This window comes from Oncorhynchus clarkii, chromosome 9 (assembly GCF_045791955.1).
Source record: "Oncorhynchus clarkii lewisi isolate Uvic-CL-2024 chromosome 9, UVic_Ocla_1.0, whole genome shotgun sequence".
In the NCBI taxonomy this organism is placed as follows: Eukaryota; Metazoa; Chordata; class Actinopteri; order Salmoniformes; family Salmonidae; genus Oncorhynchus; species Oncorhynchus clarkii.
Genome location: NC_092155.1, coordinates 12,242,634 through 12,261,232, shown reverse-complemented (window position 1 = coordinate 12,261,232; position 18,599 = coordinate 12,242,634). Strand labels below are relative to the sequence as shown.

Genomic DNA, 18,599 nt, shown 5'->3' with positions numbered 1-18,599 from the left:
TGTTTCGTTTGGATGGGCAAGGGGGCGGGGATAGAGGGTCAAGAGTCGAGGGGTGTAAGGGGAGGGGGTGATAACGGATAGCGTGATGCATGTGTCACTAGCATCCCTCCTCCTGACATTTAGCGATCCCTGTCAACCACACACACCCACACAGGATAATATTTCTGTTGGCCAACATCCAGACCTGCCTATCCCAAAACACAGGGCAACATCTCTGTTGGCCAACATCCAGACCTGCCTATCCCAGAACACAGGGTAACATCTCTGTTGGCTAACATCCAGACCTGCCTATCCCAGAACACAGGGTGAATTTATTAGACCCAGGTAATTGACTAGACCAAAGTAATTGATTAGACCCAGGTAATTGACTAGACACAGGTAATTGACTAGACCCAGGTAATTGACTAGACCAAAGTAATTGATTAGACCCAGGTAATTGACTAGACCAAGGTAATTGACTAGACCAAGGTAATTGATTAGACCCAGGTAATTGACTATGACTAGCCTGCAGGTATTAACTTCAGCAAAGGGCAGAAGCACAGGCAGACTGGTGAACAGCTAGACAGGCAGGCAGACAGGCAGACAGCTAGACAGGCAGACAGTTAGACAGGCAGACAGCTAGCCAGGCAGACAGCTAAACAGCTAGACAGCTAGACAGGCAGACAGCTAGACAGGCAGACAGTTAGACAGGCAGACAGCTAGACAGGCAGACAGCTAAACAGCTAGAGAGCGAGACAGGCAGACATGTAATGTCGGGACCTGTTGAGCTTGGGCTCTCCTATGAAAATAAACCAGCCATCACTGCAATAAAAGCATATGACCTTTTTCTTGGAGTATTAAAGAAATAATCTGTGTAGTTATGCAGAAAATGTCTGGAGAATGCCTATATTTCTTTTTAGATTAGCTCACGCTCATAAATGATAAAGGTCAGTTGGTGCTTGAGGGAACTACAGTGCCTTCAGAAAATATTCATACCCTTTAACCTTTTCCACATTTTGATGTGTTACAGACAAAATTGTAAATGGATAAATTGAAATGATTTGTCACTGGCCTACACACAATACCCCATAATATCACAGTGGAATTAGGTTGTTTTGAAATTTGTATACATTAATTAAAAATCAAAGTCAATAAATATTCAACCACTTTGTTATGGCAAGCCTAAATAAGTTCAGGTCAGAAAATGTGCTTAACAAGGCACACAATAAGTTGCCTTGACTCTGTGTACAATAATAGTGTTTAACATGAGTTTTTAACGACTACCTCATCTCTGTACCCAACACATACAATTATCTTTAAGGTCCCTCAGTCAAGCAGTGCATTTCAAACACAGATTCAACCACAAAGACCAGGGAGGTCTTCCAATGCCTCGCAAAGAAGGACATCTACTGGTAGATTGAATATCCCTTTGAGCATGGTGAAGTTATTAATTACACTTTGGATGGTGCACCAATACACCCAATTACGACAGAGATACAGGTAGGAAGCTGGTAAAGAATACAAATATTCAAAAACATGCATCCTGTTTGCAACAAGCACTAAAGTAATGCTTTAAAAAATGTGGCAAAGTATTTAACAAAGAGTTCTGTTTGGGGAAATCCAATACAACACATTACTGAGTACCACTCTCCATATTTTCAAGCATAGTGGTGGCTGCATCATGTTATGGGTATGCTTGTACTTGTTAAGGACTGGGGAGCTTTTCAGGATGAAAAAAAAACTGAATGGAGCTTAGCACAGGCAAATCCTAGAGGAAAACCTGGTTCAGTCTGCTTTCCACCAGACAATAGGAGATGAACTCACCTTTCAGCGGGACAACAACCTAAAACACAAGGCCGAATTTACACTTGAGTTTCTTACCAAGAAGACAGTAAATGTTCCTGTGTGGCAGAGCTACAGTATTGACTTACATCTGCTTGAAGATCTATGGCAAGACTTGAGCAAGACCTGAGCAATGATGAACAACCAACTTGACTGAGCTTGAAGAAGTTTGAAAATAATAATGGGCAGATGTTGCACAATCCAGGTGTGGAAAGCTCTTAGAGACTTACCCAGAAAGACTCACAGCTGTAATCGCTGCCAAATGTGATTCTAACATGTATTGACTTGGGGGTTGAATACTTATCTAATCAAGCTACAATGCATTCGAAAAGTATTCAGACCCCTTGACTTTTTCCAAATTTTTTACGTTACAGCCTTATTCTAAAATGGATTAAATAGTTGTTTTCCTCATCAATACCCCATATTGACAAAGCAAAAACATTTACAAAAAACGGAAATATCACATTTCCATAAGTATTCAGACCCTTTACTCAGTACTTTGTTGAAGCACATTAGGCAGCGATTACAGCCTCAAGTCTTCTTGGGTATGACACGACAAGTTTGGCACACCTATATTTGTGGAGTTTCTCCCATTCTATGCAGTTCCTCTCAAGCTCTGTCAAGTTGGACAGGGAGTGTCGCTGCACAGCTATTTTCAGGTCTCTCCAGAGCGAAAAAGCCATATCTCTGTCCAGTGTCTGTGTTCTTTTGCTCATCTTAATCTTTTATTTTTATTGGCCAGTCTGAGATATGGCTTTTTCTTTGCAACTCTGCCTAGAAGGCCAGCATCCTGGAGTCACCTCTTCATTGTTGACGTTGAGGCTGGTGTTTTGTTGGTACTATTTAATGAAGCTGTCAGTTGAGGACTTGTGAGGTGTCTGTTTCTCAAACTAGACACTCTAGAGCCAGTTTGTGTTGTTCTGTGAAGGGAGTAGTACACAGCGTTGTACGAGATCTTTAAGTTTATTGGCAATTTCTCACATGGAATAGCCTTCTTTTCTCAGAACAAGAATAGACTGACGAGTTTCAGAAGAAAGTACTTTGTTTCTGGCCATTTTGAGCCTGTAATCAAACCCACAAATTCTGATGCTCCAGATACTCAACTGTCCTAAAGAAGGCCAGATTTACTGCTTCTTTAATCAGGACAATAGGTTTCATCTGTGCTAACATAATTACAAAAGGGTTTTCTAATGATCAATTATCCTTTTAAAATGATAAACTTGGATTAGCTAACACAACGTGCCATTGGAACACAGGAGTGATGGTTGCTGATAATGGGACTCTGTATGCCTATGTAGATATTCCATTAAAAAATCAGCTGTTTCCAGCTACAGTAGTCATTTACAACGTTACCAATGTCTACACTGTATTTCTGATCAATTTGATGTTATTTTAATGGACAAAAAAAAGTGCTTTTCTTGAAAAAACAAGGACATTTCTAAGTGACCCCAAACTTTTGAAAGGTAGTGTACATATATATATATATATGGAAAAAAATCTTCCATTTTTACATTACAGATTTTGTGTAGATTGTTGACAAAAAAATGACAATTAAATCCATTTTAATCCCACTTTGTTACAAAACAAAATGTGGGAAAAGTCAAGGGGTGTGATGCTTTCTGAAGGCTGGAACTAATGGGGGGAAAAGTCCAGGGGTGTGATGCTTTCTGAAGGCTGGAACTAATGGGGGGAAAAGTCCAGGGGTGTGATGCTTTCTGAAGGCTGGAACTAATGGGGGGAAAAGTCCAGGGGTGTGATGCTTTCTGAAGGCTGGAACTAATGGGGGGAAAAGTCCAGGGGTGTGATGCTTTCTGAAGGCTGGAACTAATGGGGGGAAAAGTCCAGGGGTGTGATGCTTTCTGAAGGCTGGAACTAATGGGGGGAAAAGTCCAGGGGTGTGATGCTTTCTGAAGGCTGGAACTAATGGGGGGAAAAGTCCAGGGGTGTGATGCTTTCTGAAGGCTCTGGAACTAATGGGGGGAAAAGTCCAGGGGTGTGATGCTTTCTGAAGGCTGGAACTAATAGGGGGAAAAGTCCAGGGGTGTGATGCTTTCTGAAGGCTGGAACTAATGGGGGGAAAAGTCAAGGGGTGTGATGCTTTCTGAAGGCTGGAACTAATGGGGGGAAAAGTCCAGGGGTGTGATGCTTTCTGAAGGCTGGAACTAATGGGGGGAAAAGTCCAGGGGTGTGATGTTTTCTGAAGGCTGGAACTAATGGGGGGAAAAGTCCAGGGGTGTGATGCTTTCTGAAGGCTGGAACTAATGGGGGGAAAAGTCCAGGGGTGTGATGCTTTCTGAAGGCTGGAACTAAATGGGGGGAAAAGTCCAGGGGTGTGATGCTTTCTGAAGGCTGGAACTAATGGGGGGAAAAGTCCAGGGGTGTGATGCTTTCTGAAGGCTGGAACTAATGGGGGGAAAAGTCCAGGGGTGTGATGCTTTCTGAAGGCTGGAACTAATGGGGGGAAAAGTCCAGGGGTGTGATGCTTTCTGAAGGCTGGAACTAATGGGGGGAAAAGTCCAGGGGTGTGATGCTTTCTGAAGGCTGGAACTAATGGGGGGAAAAGTCCAGGGGTGTGATGCTTTCTGAAGGCTGGAACTAATGGGGGGAAAAGTCCAGGGGTGTGATGCTTTCTGAAGGCTCTGGAACTAATGGGGGGAAAAGTCCAGGGGTGTGATGCTTTCTAAAGGCTCTGGAACTAATGGGGGGAAAAGTCCAGGGGTGTGATGCTTTCTGAAGGCTCTGGAACTAATGGGGGGAAAAGTCCAGGGGTGTGATGCTTTCTGAAGGCTGAAACTAAGTTGAAAAACTTAGATATTGGTGCATCGGTGTGGTTTTAAAAAGAGACTTGAAGTGTGTGTGTGTGTGTGTGTGTGTGTGTGTGTGTGTGTGTGTGTGTGTGTGTGTGTGTGTGTGTGTGTGTGTGTGTGTGTGTGTGTGTGTGTGTGTGTGTGTGTGTGTGCCTGACTACTGTTAAAAATGACCTACAGTGCAACCCTAACCTTGCTTAACACAACCAATGCCAGCAATGTGCGACTAGCGGTTCAGTTAAAATAACAAACACGGGAGGACCAAGGCACTCGTCACATAATATAAATGTCTTCATTTTCATGACATGTTCAATGGAACAAAGATTTAAAACTCAGGGAGTAGCAAAGGGGGTACAAAAATGTCTGAAGGCCGTGCTGCCAAAACGCTTCACAAGTTTAAAGATCTTTGTTCCACTGAACATGCCGTAATGGGCTGGACTGTAGTGGAGGCATTTTTATTATATGAAGAGTGGTTTGGTCCTCCTCGTCCAAAGAGCACCTGTCTATCTACAGATACCTAATACTGTGTACCCTAGCAGTGCTTCATTTTCTTATTTTTACTATATAGTTGTTGAGTTTGTCAGAACTCAATTAGACCAAAACCACCATTTTCTGAAGGTGGCTACAGCATTTAGTTTTCTTACCCAATTGGTTGTGGTTAGGAATGTTGTCCTCAACTCCTGTAACAGTCCAAAACCCTAACATTTTACTGAGTCTCTGTGGTTATACCAGTCTTTCAATGCACCACTATGTGTTTTCTAACTTTTGTTTTGCAAGCACCTCAACTACTTCATGTCTTTGACCCAGGATTTACTGGGTCTATCGAACTTTGCTGATGTACCCTTGTTTTGTGACATGCGTGGATATGGACCAGAAGCTAAGAAAGCCTCCTGAAGTAGGAGAGGAAGGATGTGTGAGAGGGAGAATAGAGGTTAATATATATATATATATATATATATATGTGTGTGTCTTACCCTGCCACCTTTCTCTGGGTTACAGTTACATCCTCCACTACAGTCCAGCCCATTACAGGGCTCCTGGCTGGTCCCCTGGGGAGAGAGAGAGAGAGAACATCAGTATTACATAATATACTGTATGCCACTAAGCAGACCCTCTCATCCAAAGTGACTTACTTTGGAACCAGTGTCCCTGTCATGAATACATGTTCATATGGTCGGCCCCAGCGGGAATCGAACTCATGACTTTGGCGTTGTAAGCCCCATGATCGTACAACTGAGCCACACAGGACTATTATAACACTGCTTCAACATTCTCCAGGTAGCCTACATTTATTATTTATATATATATATTTTTTTACCTTTATTTAGTCCTGTCTCAGCATCAGTAAAGACATGTAACCAGGAGATACAATAACACAGTCACAGTGTCCCTGTCACAGTCCTGTCTCAGCATCAGTAAAGACATGTAACCCCGAGATACAATAACACAGTCACAGTGTCCCTGTCACGGTCCTGTCTCAGCTTCCTTTAACTGGGACAGAACACATTCTGAAGTAATTGCATCTTCACGTGGAACATGATGGTCATCAAGAACACTGTCCCCAGTGGTGCCTCATACACAGGATAGAAACACAACCAAACAGTAAATCCTCTGGCATTGCAATGCATACCATAGACAGTGATGGAATCATTTTGTATCTAAAAGGGGAGGTCAAGGGCACACACACATCAGCTCCCCTCTTCAGAAGAGATGAGAGGTGGAGAGAAGAAATGAGAGGTGGAGGGAAGAGAGGAGAGGTGGAGAGGAGAGAGATGAGAGAAGAAAAGAGAGATGAGAGAAGAGAAGAGAGAAGAGAGGAGAGGTGGAGGGAAGAGAGGAGAGAAGAGAGATGAGAGAAGAAAAGAGAGAAGAGAGGTGGAGGGAAGAGAGGAGAGGTGGAGAAAAGAGAGGAGAGGTGGAGAGAAGAGAAGAGAGATGAGAGAAGAGAGAATAGAGGAGAGGTGGAGGGAAGAGAGGAGAGGTGGAGAAAAGAGAGGAGAGGTGGAGAGAAGAGATGGAGGGAAGAGAGGAGAGGTGGAGAGAAGAGAGAAGAGGAGAAGAGGGGGGAAGAGAGGAGAGGTGGAGAGAAGAGGTGGAGGGAAGAGAGGAGAGGTGGAGAGAAGAGAAGAGAAGAGAAGAGAGGAGAGGGGAGGAGAGGAGAGGAGAGGAGAGGAGAGGAGAGGAGAGGAGAGGAGAGGAGAGGAGAGGAGAGGAGAGGAGAGAGGTGGAGACGAGAGGTGGAGAGAAGAGAGGTGGAGAGAAGATAGGAGAGGTGGAGAGAAGAGAAGAGAGGAGAGGAGAGGTGGAGAGAAGAGGTGGAGAGAAGAGAGGAGAGGTGGAGTTGAGAGAAGAGAGATGGAGAGAAGAGAGGAGAGGTGGAGAGAAGAGAGGAGAGGTGGAGTGGAGAGTGGAGAGAGGTTGAGAGAAGAAGGGAGGAGAGATGGAGAGAAGAGTGGAGAGGTGGAGAAGAGAGGGGAAACAAGTGAAGGGGGTATTTTCACTTGCCCTCTGCCCTGTGGCCATATGCATGGAGACAGAGAGGAACTAATGAGACATTGGCATGGATACATACTGCTGCTCCCATGTTTCTCCCCTCTCTCTCTGCATGTCTATTCCATTAGTCAAATCTCTCCCTGCTGCTCCCATGTTTCTACCCTTCTCTCTCTGCATGTCAATTCAATTAGTCAAATCTCTCCCTGCTGCTCCAATGTTTCTCCCCTTCTCTCTCTGCATGTCTATTCAATTAGTCAAATCTCTCCCTGCTGCTCCCATGTTTCTCCCCTTCTCTCTCTGCATGTCAATTCAATTAGTCAAATCTCTCCCTGCTGCTCCCATGTTTCTCCCCTTCTCTCTCTGCATGTCAATTCAATTAGTCAAATCTCTCCCTGCTGCTCCCATGTTCTCACGTTCTCTCTCTGCATGTCAATTCAATTAGTCAAATCTCTCCCTGCTGCTCCCATGTTCTCACGTTCTCTCTCTGCATGTCAATTCAATTAGTCAAATCTTTCTTTAGTATAAACTTTAGTTTATTTTGTAAATATTTTCTTAACGCTATTTATTGAACTGCATTGTTGGTTAAGGACTTGTAAGTAAGCATTTCCCACTTCGGCACATGACTAATAAAATTTGATTTGATTTTATGCGTTCTCAGCTTTCTTTAGGTTAGGAGTCAGGGGGGTCTTTAGGATCAAATAGGGATAAGAGAGAGAGAGGGGGAATGTATATATCTACAGTGGGGCAAAAAAGTATTTAGTCAGCCACTCAAAGATGAGAGAGGCCTGTAATTTTCATCATAGGTACACTTCAACTATGACAGACAAAATGAGAAAAAAAATCCAGAAAATCACATTGTAGGATTTTTTATGAATTTATTTTCAAATTATGGTGGAAAATAAGAATTTGGCCACCTACAAACAAGCAAGATTTCTGGCTCTCACAGACCTGTAACTTCTTCTTTAAGAAGCTCCTCTGTCCTCCACTCGTTACCTGTATTAATGGCACCTGTTTGAACTTGTTATCAGTATAAAATAAACCTGTCCACAACCTCAAACAGTCACGCTCCAAACTCCACTATGGCCAAGACCAAAGAGCTGTCAAAGGACACCAGAAACAAAATTGTAGACCTGCACCAGGCTGGGAAGACTGAATCTGCAATAGGTAAGCATCTTGGTTTGAAGAAATCAACTGTGGGAGCAATTATTAGGAAATGGAAGGCACACAAGACCACTGATAATCTCCCTCGATCTGGGGCTCCACGCAAGATCTCACCCCGTGGGGTCAAAATGATCACAAGAACGGTGAGCAAAAATCCCAGAACCTACACGGGGGGACCTAGTGAATGACCTGCAGAGAGCTGGGACCAAAGTAACAAAGCCTACCATAAGTAACACAGTACGCCGCCAGGGACTCAAATCCTGCAGTGCCAGACGTGTCCCCCTGCTTAAGCAAGTACATGTCCAGGCCCATCTGAAGTTTGCTAGAGAGCATTTGGATGATCCAGAAGAACATTGGGAGAATGTCATATGGTCAGAAGAAACCAAAATATAAATTTTTGGTAAAAACTCTAGTTGTGTTTGGAGGACAAAGAATGCTGAGTTGCATCCAAAGAACACCATACCTACTGTGGAGCATGGGGGTGGAAACATCATGCTTTGGGGCTGTTTTTCTGCAAAGGGACCAGGACGACTGATTGGTGTAAAGGAAAGAATGAATGGGGCCATGTATCGTGAGATTTTGAGTGAAAACCTCCTTCCATCAGCAAGGGCATTGAAGATGAAACGTGGCTGGGTCTTTCAGCATGACAATGATGCCAAACACACCGCCCGGGCAACGAAGCAGTGGCTTCGTAAGAAGCATTTCAAGGTCCTGGACTAGCCTAGCCAGTCTCCAGATCTCAACACCATGGAAAATCTTTGGAGGGAGTTGAAAGTCCGCGTTGCCGAGCAACAGCCCCAAAACATCACTGCTCTAGAGGAGATCTGCATGGAGGAATGGGCCAAAATACCAGCAACAGTGTGTGAAAACCTTGTGAAGACTTACAGAAAACGTTTGACCTCTGTCATTGCCAACAAAGGGTATATAACAAAGTATTGAGATAAACTTTTGTTTATGTGATGTGATTTTCTGGATTTTTTTTCCTCATTTTGTCTGTCATAGTTGAAGTGTACCTACTGTATGATGAAAATTACAGGCCTCTCTCATCTTTTTAAGTGGGAGAACTTGCACAATTGGTGGCTGACTAAATACTTTTTTGCCCCACTGTATATACATCTGTATGCATCTGTATACATCTACAGACATCTGTATACATCTATATATAAACATGTATCGACATCTATAGAAGAGTCCAGCCTGTTTCTGTTGACCAACCCCTCTTTGATTTGTTAATCAGTAAGAGAGAGAGAGAGAGAGAGAGAGAGAGAGAGAGACACACACACACACACACACACACACACACACACACACACACACACACACACACTGGGTACCATGTAAGAGATGAGGGGATAGCGGTTAGGGTGCAATGCCAATGTTATCTGGATTAGGCCCAGGGTCCCTGGATTAAGAATGGGGATGTGAGAGATGAGGGGATAGGGGTATGGGGGCCAGGCCAACGTTATCTGGATTAGGCCCAGGGTCTCAGGGCCCCTGTAAGCACATCAACATGACAAGATTCTGTCTGTACTTAACTACTGAACTACAAATGAACCATGGTGAAATCTCACAGTCTGTTCCCATGTGAGAATGTGTGTTATTGTAGTGTCTAACTGTACAGACATACGTGTGTGTGTGTGTGTGTGTGTGTGTGTGTGTGTGTGTGTGTGTGTGTGTGTGTGTGTGTGTGTGTGTGTGTGTGTGTGTGTGTGTGTGTGTGTGTGTGTGTGTGTGTGTGTGTGTGTGTGTGTGTGTGGTAAATGTGAACACTGCCCACAAAAGGAGGTGCAAACTGAGCTGCACTTCCTAACTTCCTGACAAATGTATGACCATATTAGAGACACATATTTCCCTCAGATTACACAGATCCACAAAGAATTCGAAAACATACCCGATTTTGATAAACTCCCATATCTACTGGATGAAATACCACAGTGTGCCATCACAGCAGCAAGATTTGTGACCTGTTGCCACAAGAAAAGGGCAACCAGCGAATAACAAACACCATTGTAAATACAACCTATATTTATGTTTATTTATTTTCCCTTTTGTTCTTAAACTCATTGCACATCGTTACAACACTGTCTATAGACATAATATGACATTTGAAATGTCTTTATTCTTTTGGAACTTTTGTGAGTGTAATGTTTACTGTTAATCTTTTACTGTTTATTTCACATTTGTTTATTATCTATTTCACTTGCTTTGGCAACGTAAACATATGTTTCCCATTGTCATGACTGTCCTGATCAGGTCAGGTTACAGGAGACCACAACCCTACAGATTATCTCTCAACCCCAACAGAGGAGGAGAGATCTAGGGGTCTGAAGATCTGGGGGTTTTATGACCCCTCACGCCCCTGGTAAATCTCAGGCCACAGACAAATTCCTTTGTCCTGTTACTATGGAGAACCAGCCTCAGAACATTAAACATGAAATAAAGGGACTTTGGATCAATGGTTTCCGTCAGCCACAATGGTGGTCATGACGATAGATGGAATATGAAAATGTATGTCATTTTTGTTTTGTTATTAAAGGTTAATAGATGACGTTATTACGAAAACGTTGTAATGTTAAGAGTTTTTCTAGTATATGTTTGTGGTTATACATTGTATGGTGTATGGAAAATGTCCAAATCAAAGAGAATGTTTTGGTAAAGATGAAATGTGAAGTTAGTTGTCTAAAATTGGATTTGAGTACAATCTAGACCTTGCCTCTTAAGTTGGTACGCCCAGAGAATTTCCCTAAAGGCGGTTACGCCCACTTCTGACCCGAGGGTATAAAGCCTGAGAGTGAAGAAGTAACAGATCAGACTAAGTGACCCAAGCTGCAGCCGAGGTCTAAAAAGTAAACGAACCCAAAACGCAACACAAGTTTGAAGACAAATAAATATTTTTCTACTCAAGCTATGGATGAGTAGCTGTGTCTAAGCGGGTGAATTCAAGTCGAACCACCTAGCCTCCACTCCCTATCGAATCGTGGTATCTACACTGTTTCAGTCCTACGCTGTGAGCTCTGAGCTACAGAGCTGTCTGTCCTCAGAAGACCCCTTCCAGAACAAGGGCGAGGGAACAGACTCCTATGCCAAAAGGACACTGACATCGTGAGGACAACCAGAGAGTTGCGCCGGAGAAGTGCGTCATTGAGCAGCCTGAACGGTCCACGCGGAGAACCCACAGAGACCTTCCCCACGTAATGACATCATTATATTCTGACCCATAAGAGCGGCAGTTTGGGGCAAGGCTAGGGTTAGAATAGCATAGCTGACAAATTCACCCAAATGTATATTTCTCTCGTGTACTTTCTCTTTTTCTCTCTCTTCTAAATCCCCATTTTGGGTAACACGCGCCATAGTGTGCCTAGAATGTGTTTTTGTGTATGTATACCTTTTATCATCATTTTAGCTTTCTAGTAAATATATACTCAACTAAGATTGGTGTGGTACGAACTCATTGGTGAGACCCGGGTCTGTGCAGATTCCCGAATTTTGCGACGTTCAGAACGAGACTGTTGAGGTAACTGGTTAATTAGTGTCTGTTGTAAAATCAATATTCTGATATTCTTCGAGTTAATTTGGGAAATAGAAACTCAATAAAACTAATTTTCCCATGGTGCCCCAAGTTAATGAGTTAATAATTGCTTGATTCAGTTAGTCACGCAATTGGAAACCTGGAATCATTCGATGAGCAACAGTCGTCACATTAACTAATACAACGTCACGACACCATGCCAATAAAGCTACTTAAATTGAAATTGAAATTGAACTGAAAGAGAGAAGGGTGAAAGAGAGAGATAGAGTGAGTGAGAGAAAGAGAGAGACAAAGAAAGAGCGAGAGAAAGAAAGAGGAGAAAGAGAGAGGGGAGAAAGAGAGAGAGAAAGAAAGAAAGAGAGCGAAAGAAAGAGAGCAAGAGAGAGAAAGAGAGACGAAGGAAAAAGATTTGGGCAAAGACAGAAAAAGAGGTATGAATTCTGCAAAAGAGAGGCCACGTTCCCCACATTTTACAGCAGACAGCCTTAGAGAAAAACATGTCACACAGACATAGGTCTATCATGATCAACAACCTACTTGACAGAGCTTGAATAATTTGAAAAATAATAAAAAGCTAATGTTGTACAATCCAGGTGTGCAAATCTCTTGGAGATGTACCCAGTTTGCAGACGACAACCGTAGTAGGCCTGATTATCAACAATGACGAGACGGCCTACAGGAAGGAGGTGAGGGCCCTGGCAGAGTGGTGCCGGGAAAACAGAAAATCTCTCCCTCAACTTCAACAAAACCAAGGAGCTGATCTTGGACTTCAGGAAAAAGCAGAGGAAGCACACCCCTATCCACATTGACACATCGATGGGACCGCAGTGGAGAAGGTGGAAAGCTTCAAGTTCCTCGGCATACATATCCGTGACGATTTGAAAGGGTCCACCCACACAGACAGTGTGGTGAAGAAGGCGCAACAGCTCCTCTTCAACATTAGGAGGCTGAAGAATTTTCGTCTTGGCCCCTACAACCTTCACAAACTTTTACAGATGCACAATTGAGAGCCTCCTATCGGGCTGTATCACCGCCTGGTACGGCAACTGCACCCTCTGGAGAGTCCTGCAGTTGCGGGTGGCAACTGCAGGACTCTCCAGAGGTTGATGCGGTCTGCCCAACGCATCACCGTTGAGCAGACCGTTCTGTATTTTAGTTAATGCCACTCCGACATTGTTCGTCCCAATATTTATATATTTCTTAACTCCATTATTTTACTTTTAGATTTGTGTGTATTGTTGTGAATTGTTAAGCTTTACTCTGTCCTGGCATCCCAAAGGTGGAACCAGTTCCCCCTGAAGCAAGGCCCATCTTCTGAAAACTTCTGAAACTCTATCTCTTCAAAGAGTATCTTACAAAATTACGGAAGTAGTTTAGTGCAAAACAAAAATTGGTTCAATATGGGTAAAACATTTTTTTAGAATAATTTCCTGATCTTTCTTATATATCTCAGATATAGAACAGCCAATATGTTTTCCATTAGAGAGAAACACCAAGAAAGAAAAGCTCCTTTCCTCCTCCCAGCTTTAGGTAAAGATGATCCATCCCTGCTGGTATTACTTTTGTCATGGGACTCCCACACTCTATTCAGCTTCCAGCCAGTCTCCAAATCCTCATGTTGCTGCCATACTATACTGGGGGTAGGGATTACTCCTTAAAAGAGACCACACCTTGACATTCTTCTAGGATTCTTCCCTGCTTTCACAGGGTCCCTATGAAAGCCACTGGGGGAGAAAAACAATATGGTGGAACTTAACGGAGAATGTTAGGACCTAAAATAGATTTCAATTCAAAATACTATTTTCCTAACCTTAACCCTAACCTTAACCCCAACCTTAACCCCTAAATCTGACCCTAATTGTAACCCTAACCCCTAAACTTAAAATAGCCTTTGTCCTCATTGGGATATGGGGAAAGTCCCCACGAGAGAGAATATTACATTTTTTACTATCCTTGCGAAATCCCCAAAAGTCCACACAAAGATAGAAGTAAAAAATTCTCTGTCGTGGGGACTTTTCCCATATCCCCATGAGGATAAAGGCTATTTTAAGTTTAGGGGTTAAGAAGAAGACCACACACACTGTGAAGAGTGATGGAAAAAACTATGGAGAACTTTGAATGTTATAATCAAAATCAAAATCTTATTCATCACGTGTGCCGAAGACAACAGGTGAAGACATTACAGTGAAATGCTTACTTACGAGACTCTGACCAACAATGCAATTAAAAAAGATAAGAATAAGAAATACAAGTAACAATTAATTAAAGAGCAGCAGTAAAATAACAATAGCGAGACTATATACAGGGGGGTACCGGTACAGAGTCAATGTGCAGGGGCACCGGTTAGTTGAGGTAATATGGACATGTAGGTAGAGTTATTAAAGTGACTATGCATAAATGATAACAACAGAGAGTAGCAGCAGTGTAAAGGGGGGGAGGGGGGGCAATGCAAATAGTCTGGGTAGCCATTTGATTAGATGTTCAGGAGTCTTATGGCATAGGGTTAGAAGCTGTTTAGAAGCGTCTTGGACCTAGATGCTACGGTACTACTAGCATAGGGCAAGCACGGCAAGCGGTAGCAGAGAGAACAGTCTATGACTAGGGTGGCTGGAGTCTTTGACAATTGTTAGGTCTGTCCTCTGACACCGCCTGGTATAGAGATACTGGATGGCAGGAAGCTTGGCCCCAGTGATGTACTGGGCCGTACAACCCTCTGTAGTGCCTTGCGGTCAGAGGCTGAGCAGTTGCCATACCAGGCAGTGATGCAACCCGTCAGGATGCTCTCGATGGTGCAGCTGTAGGTTGTTATCCTGGCACCACATGGCCAGGTCTCTGACCTCCTCTCTATAGGCTGTCTCGTCATTGTCGGTTCTCAGGCCTACCACTGTGTTGGAGTCGTGCCTGGCCGTGCAGTCATGAGTGAACAGGGAGTACAGGAGGGGACTGAGCACTCACCCCTGAGGGGACCCTGTGTTGAGGATCAGCTTGCAGGATGTGTTGTTACCTATCCTTACCACCTGGGGCGGCCTGTCAGGAAGTCCAGGATATAGTTGCAGAAGGAGGTGTTTGGTCCCAGGGTCCTTAACTTATTTATGAGTTTTGAGGGCACTATGGTGTTGAACGCTGAGCTGCTGTCAATGAATAGCATTCTCACATAGGTGTTCCTTTTGTCCAGGTGGGAAAGGGCAGTGTGGAATGCAATAGAGATTGCATCATCTGTGGATCTGTTGGTGCGGTATGCAAATTGGAGTCGGTCTAGGGTTTCTGGGATAATGGTGTTGATGTGAGCCATGACCAGCCTTTCAAAGCACTCCATGGCTACAGACGTGAGTGCTACAGGTCGGTAGTCATTTAGGTAAGTTACCTTAGTGTTCTTGGGCATAGGCACTATGGTGGTCTACTTAAAACATGTTGGTATTACAGACTCGGACAGCAAGAGGTTGAAAATGTCAGTGAAGACACTTGCCAGTTGGTCAGCGCATGCTTGCAGTACACGACCTGGTAATCCGTCTGGCCCTGAAGCCGCCTGGGGGCAGCAGGTAGCCTAGTGGTTAGAGCGTTGGGCCAGTAACCGAAAGGTTATGAGATTGAATCCCTGACCTGACAAGGAAAAAATCTCTGTCATTTTCCTCCTGAACAAGGCAGTTAACCCACTAATCCTAGGCCGTCATTGTAAATAAGAATTTGTTCTTAACTTCTCTAGGGTAGGGGGCAGCATTCGGAATTTTGGATGAAAAGCATGCCCAAATTAAACGGCCTGCTACTCGGGCCCAGATGATATGCATATAACTGGTAGATTTGGATAGAAAACAATCTACACTGTTACAATAGTGTCTGTGAGTATAACAGAACTGATTTGGCAAAAACCTGAGAAAAATCCATTCAGGAAGTTTTTTTTGTTTTTGTTTTGTAGTTTTCTATTCAATGCCATTACAGTATCCATTGACTTAGGACTCAATTTGCAGTTCCTTTGCCTTCCACTAGATGTCAACAGTCGTTATAAATTGTTTCAGGCTTGTATTCTTATAAATGAGGGAGTAAGACCAGTCGAATGAGTGGACCCTGACGTGTCACAGAGCTTTTTCATGCGCAATCCCGAGAGAGTGCATTTCTTGTTTAACTTTTATATTGACGACGTTATTGTCCCGTTGAAATATTATAGATAATGTAGGCTAAAAACAACCTGAGGATTGAATATAAACATCGTTTGACATGTTTCTATGAACTTTACGGATACAATTTCGATTTTGTTTTTTATCTGCCTGTTTTGACTGCGTTTGAGCCTGTGGATTACTGAAGAAAACGCGCAAACAAAATGGAGGTTTTTGGATATAAAGAGATTTTATCGAACAAAAGGAACATTTATTGAGTAAATGAATGTCTTCTGAGTGCCACCATATGAAGATCATCAAAGGTAAGGGATTAATTTAATCTCTATTTCTGAGTTTTGTAACGCTTCTGCTTGGCTGGTTACTGTTTGTAATAATTTGTCAACTGGGCTATGTTCTCAAATAATCGTAAGGTATGCTTTCGCCATAAAGCATTTAAAAAAATCTGACACCGTGGTTGGATTCACAATAAGTTAATATTTAAACATATGTAAAATATGTTTTGTTTTCTGAATTTGGTGCTCTGCAATCTCACTGGATGTTGGCCAGATGGGACGCTACATGGGATGGGACGCTACAGATCCCACATACCCTAGAGAGGTTAACTGACTTGCCTAGTTAAGTAAAGGCTAAAAAAAGAAAAAAGGTCTTATTCACATTGGCTGCAGAGAGCGTGATAACACAGTCTTCTGGAACAGCTGGTGCTTTCATGCATATTTTAGTGTTATTTGCCTTGAATCGAGCATAGAAGTAGTTTAGCTCGTTTGGTCGGCTTGTGTCTCTGGGCATCTCTCGGCTGTGCCTCCCTTTATAGTCTGTAATGGTTTGCAAGCCCTGCCACATCCGACGAGCGTCAGAGCCGGTGTAGTACGATTCGATCTTAGTCCTATATTGATGCTTTGCCTGCTTGATGGTTTGTCGGAGGGCATAGCAGGATTTCTTATAAGCTTCCGGGTTAGAGTCCCACTCCTTGAAAGCGGCAGCACTAGCCTTTAGCTCAGCACGGATAGTGCCTGTTATCCATTGCTTCTGGTTGGGATATGTACGTACAGTCACTGTGGGGACGACGTCATCAATGCACTTATTGATGAAGCCAATGACTGATGTGGTGTACTCCTCAATGCCATCAAAAAATCACAGAAAATATTCTGGTCTGTGCTAGCAAAACAGTCCTGTACCGTAGCATCTTTTTCATCTGACCACTTTTTTATTGATCTCGTCACTGGTGCTTCCTGCTTAAATGTTTGCTTGTAAGCAGGAATCAGGAATCAGGAGGATAGAATTATGGTCAGATTTGCCAAATCGAGGGCGAGGGAGAGCCTTGTATGCTTCTCTATGTGTGGAGTAAAGGTGGTCCAGAGTTTTTTGGTGAAACAGATTTAAGTTTCCCTGCATTAAACTTCCCGGCTACTAGGAGTGACGCTTCCAGGTGAACATTTTCTTGTTTGCTTATGGTGGAATACAGGTCATTCAATGTGGCCTTTTTGCCAGCATCTGACTGTGGTGGTATGTAAACAGCTAAGAAAAATACAGATACTCTCTAGGTAGATGGAGTATCTCATGATAAGCTGTAGACCACACTACCTCAGGCGAGCAATAGCTCAAGACCTCCTTGGATATCGTGCAAAAGCTGTTATTTACAAAAATACATAGTCAGCCGCCCCTGGTCTTACCAGACACCTCTGCTCTATCCTGCCGGTGCAGCGTATATAACCAGCCAGCTGTATGTTGATAGTGTCGTTGTCTAGCTACGACTCCGTGAAGCATATGATATTACAGTTTTGATTGTCCCGTTGGTATTTTAAATCTTGTGCGTAAGTCATCGATTTTATCCTCCAAAGATTGCACGTTTGCTAGCAGAATGCAAGGAAGTGAGGGTTTATTCGATTGCCTACGAATTCTTAGAAGGCAGTCCGCCCTCTGGCCCCTTTTTCTCCGCCTCCTCTTTACGCAAATCACGGGGATCTGGGCCTGTTCCCGAGAAAGCAGTATATAGTTTGTGTCAGGCTCGTCAGACTCGTTAAAGGAAAAAAAGGATTCTGCCAGTCCATGGTGAGTATTCGCAGTCTTGATGTCCAGAAGTTATTTTCGGTCATAAGAGACGGTAGTGGCAGCATTATGTATATAATAAGTAAAAAAATAAGTTACAAACAACGCAAATGAATGAAAAAAAAAACACAATCGTTTGGGAAACGTCTGCCTTCTTCTCCGGTGCTATTTTAAGTATAACGGGTAGGCATTCAAACATGTCTGCATCTGTTGAATCAGAGGGTATATTTAAGCAATAAGGCCTGAGGTGTGGTATATGGCCAATATACCACGGCAAGGGGCTGTTCTTAGGCACGACGCAACGCGGCGCAACACCATATATCAACAACCCCTGAGATGCCGTATTGCTATTATAAACTGGTTACCAATGTAATTAGAGCAGTAAAAATACATGTTTTGTCATACCCGTGGTGTACGGTCTGATATAGCACGTCTGTCAACCAATCAGCATTCACGGCTCGAACCACCCAGTTTATAATTATTACCAAACCATGTGACATTGCAAGTTCCTTTAATGACAATTTCACAGGCACAGTGGACAAGTTGAGAAATGTACAACTAAAAGCTCCCAGTCACATAATGCACACTTATAAAATACACACTTATAAAAAACCAAATAATGTTGTTAAA

At 43.2% G+C, this 18,599-nt stretch overlaps 1 protein-coding gene across 1 annotated transcript in view; it reads right to left on the bottom strand.

The window, feature by feature from the left end:
- LOC139415895 (collagen alpha-6(IV) chain-like) overlaps positions 1–18,599 on the bottom strand; it is a 222,048-nt gene that overhangs the window by 98,150 nt on the left and 105,299 nt on the right. The window contains exon 4 of the mRNA XM_071164043.1: positions 5,603–5,677. Within this exon, the coding sequence (XP_071020144.1) occupies positions 5,603–5,677 (75 nt within the window). The remainder of the gene's footprint in view (positions 1–5,602; positions 5,678–18,599) is intronic.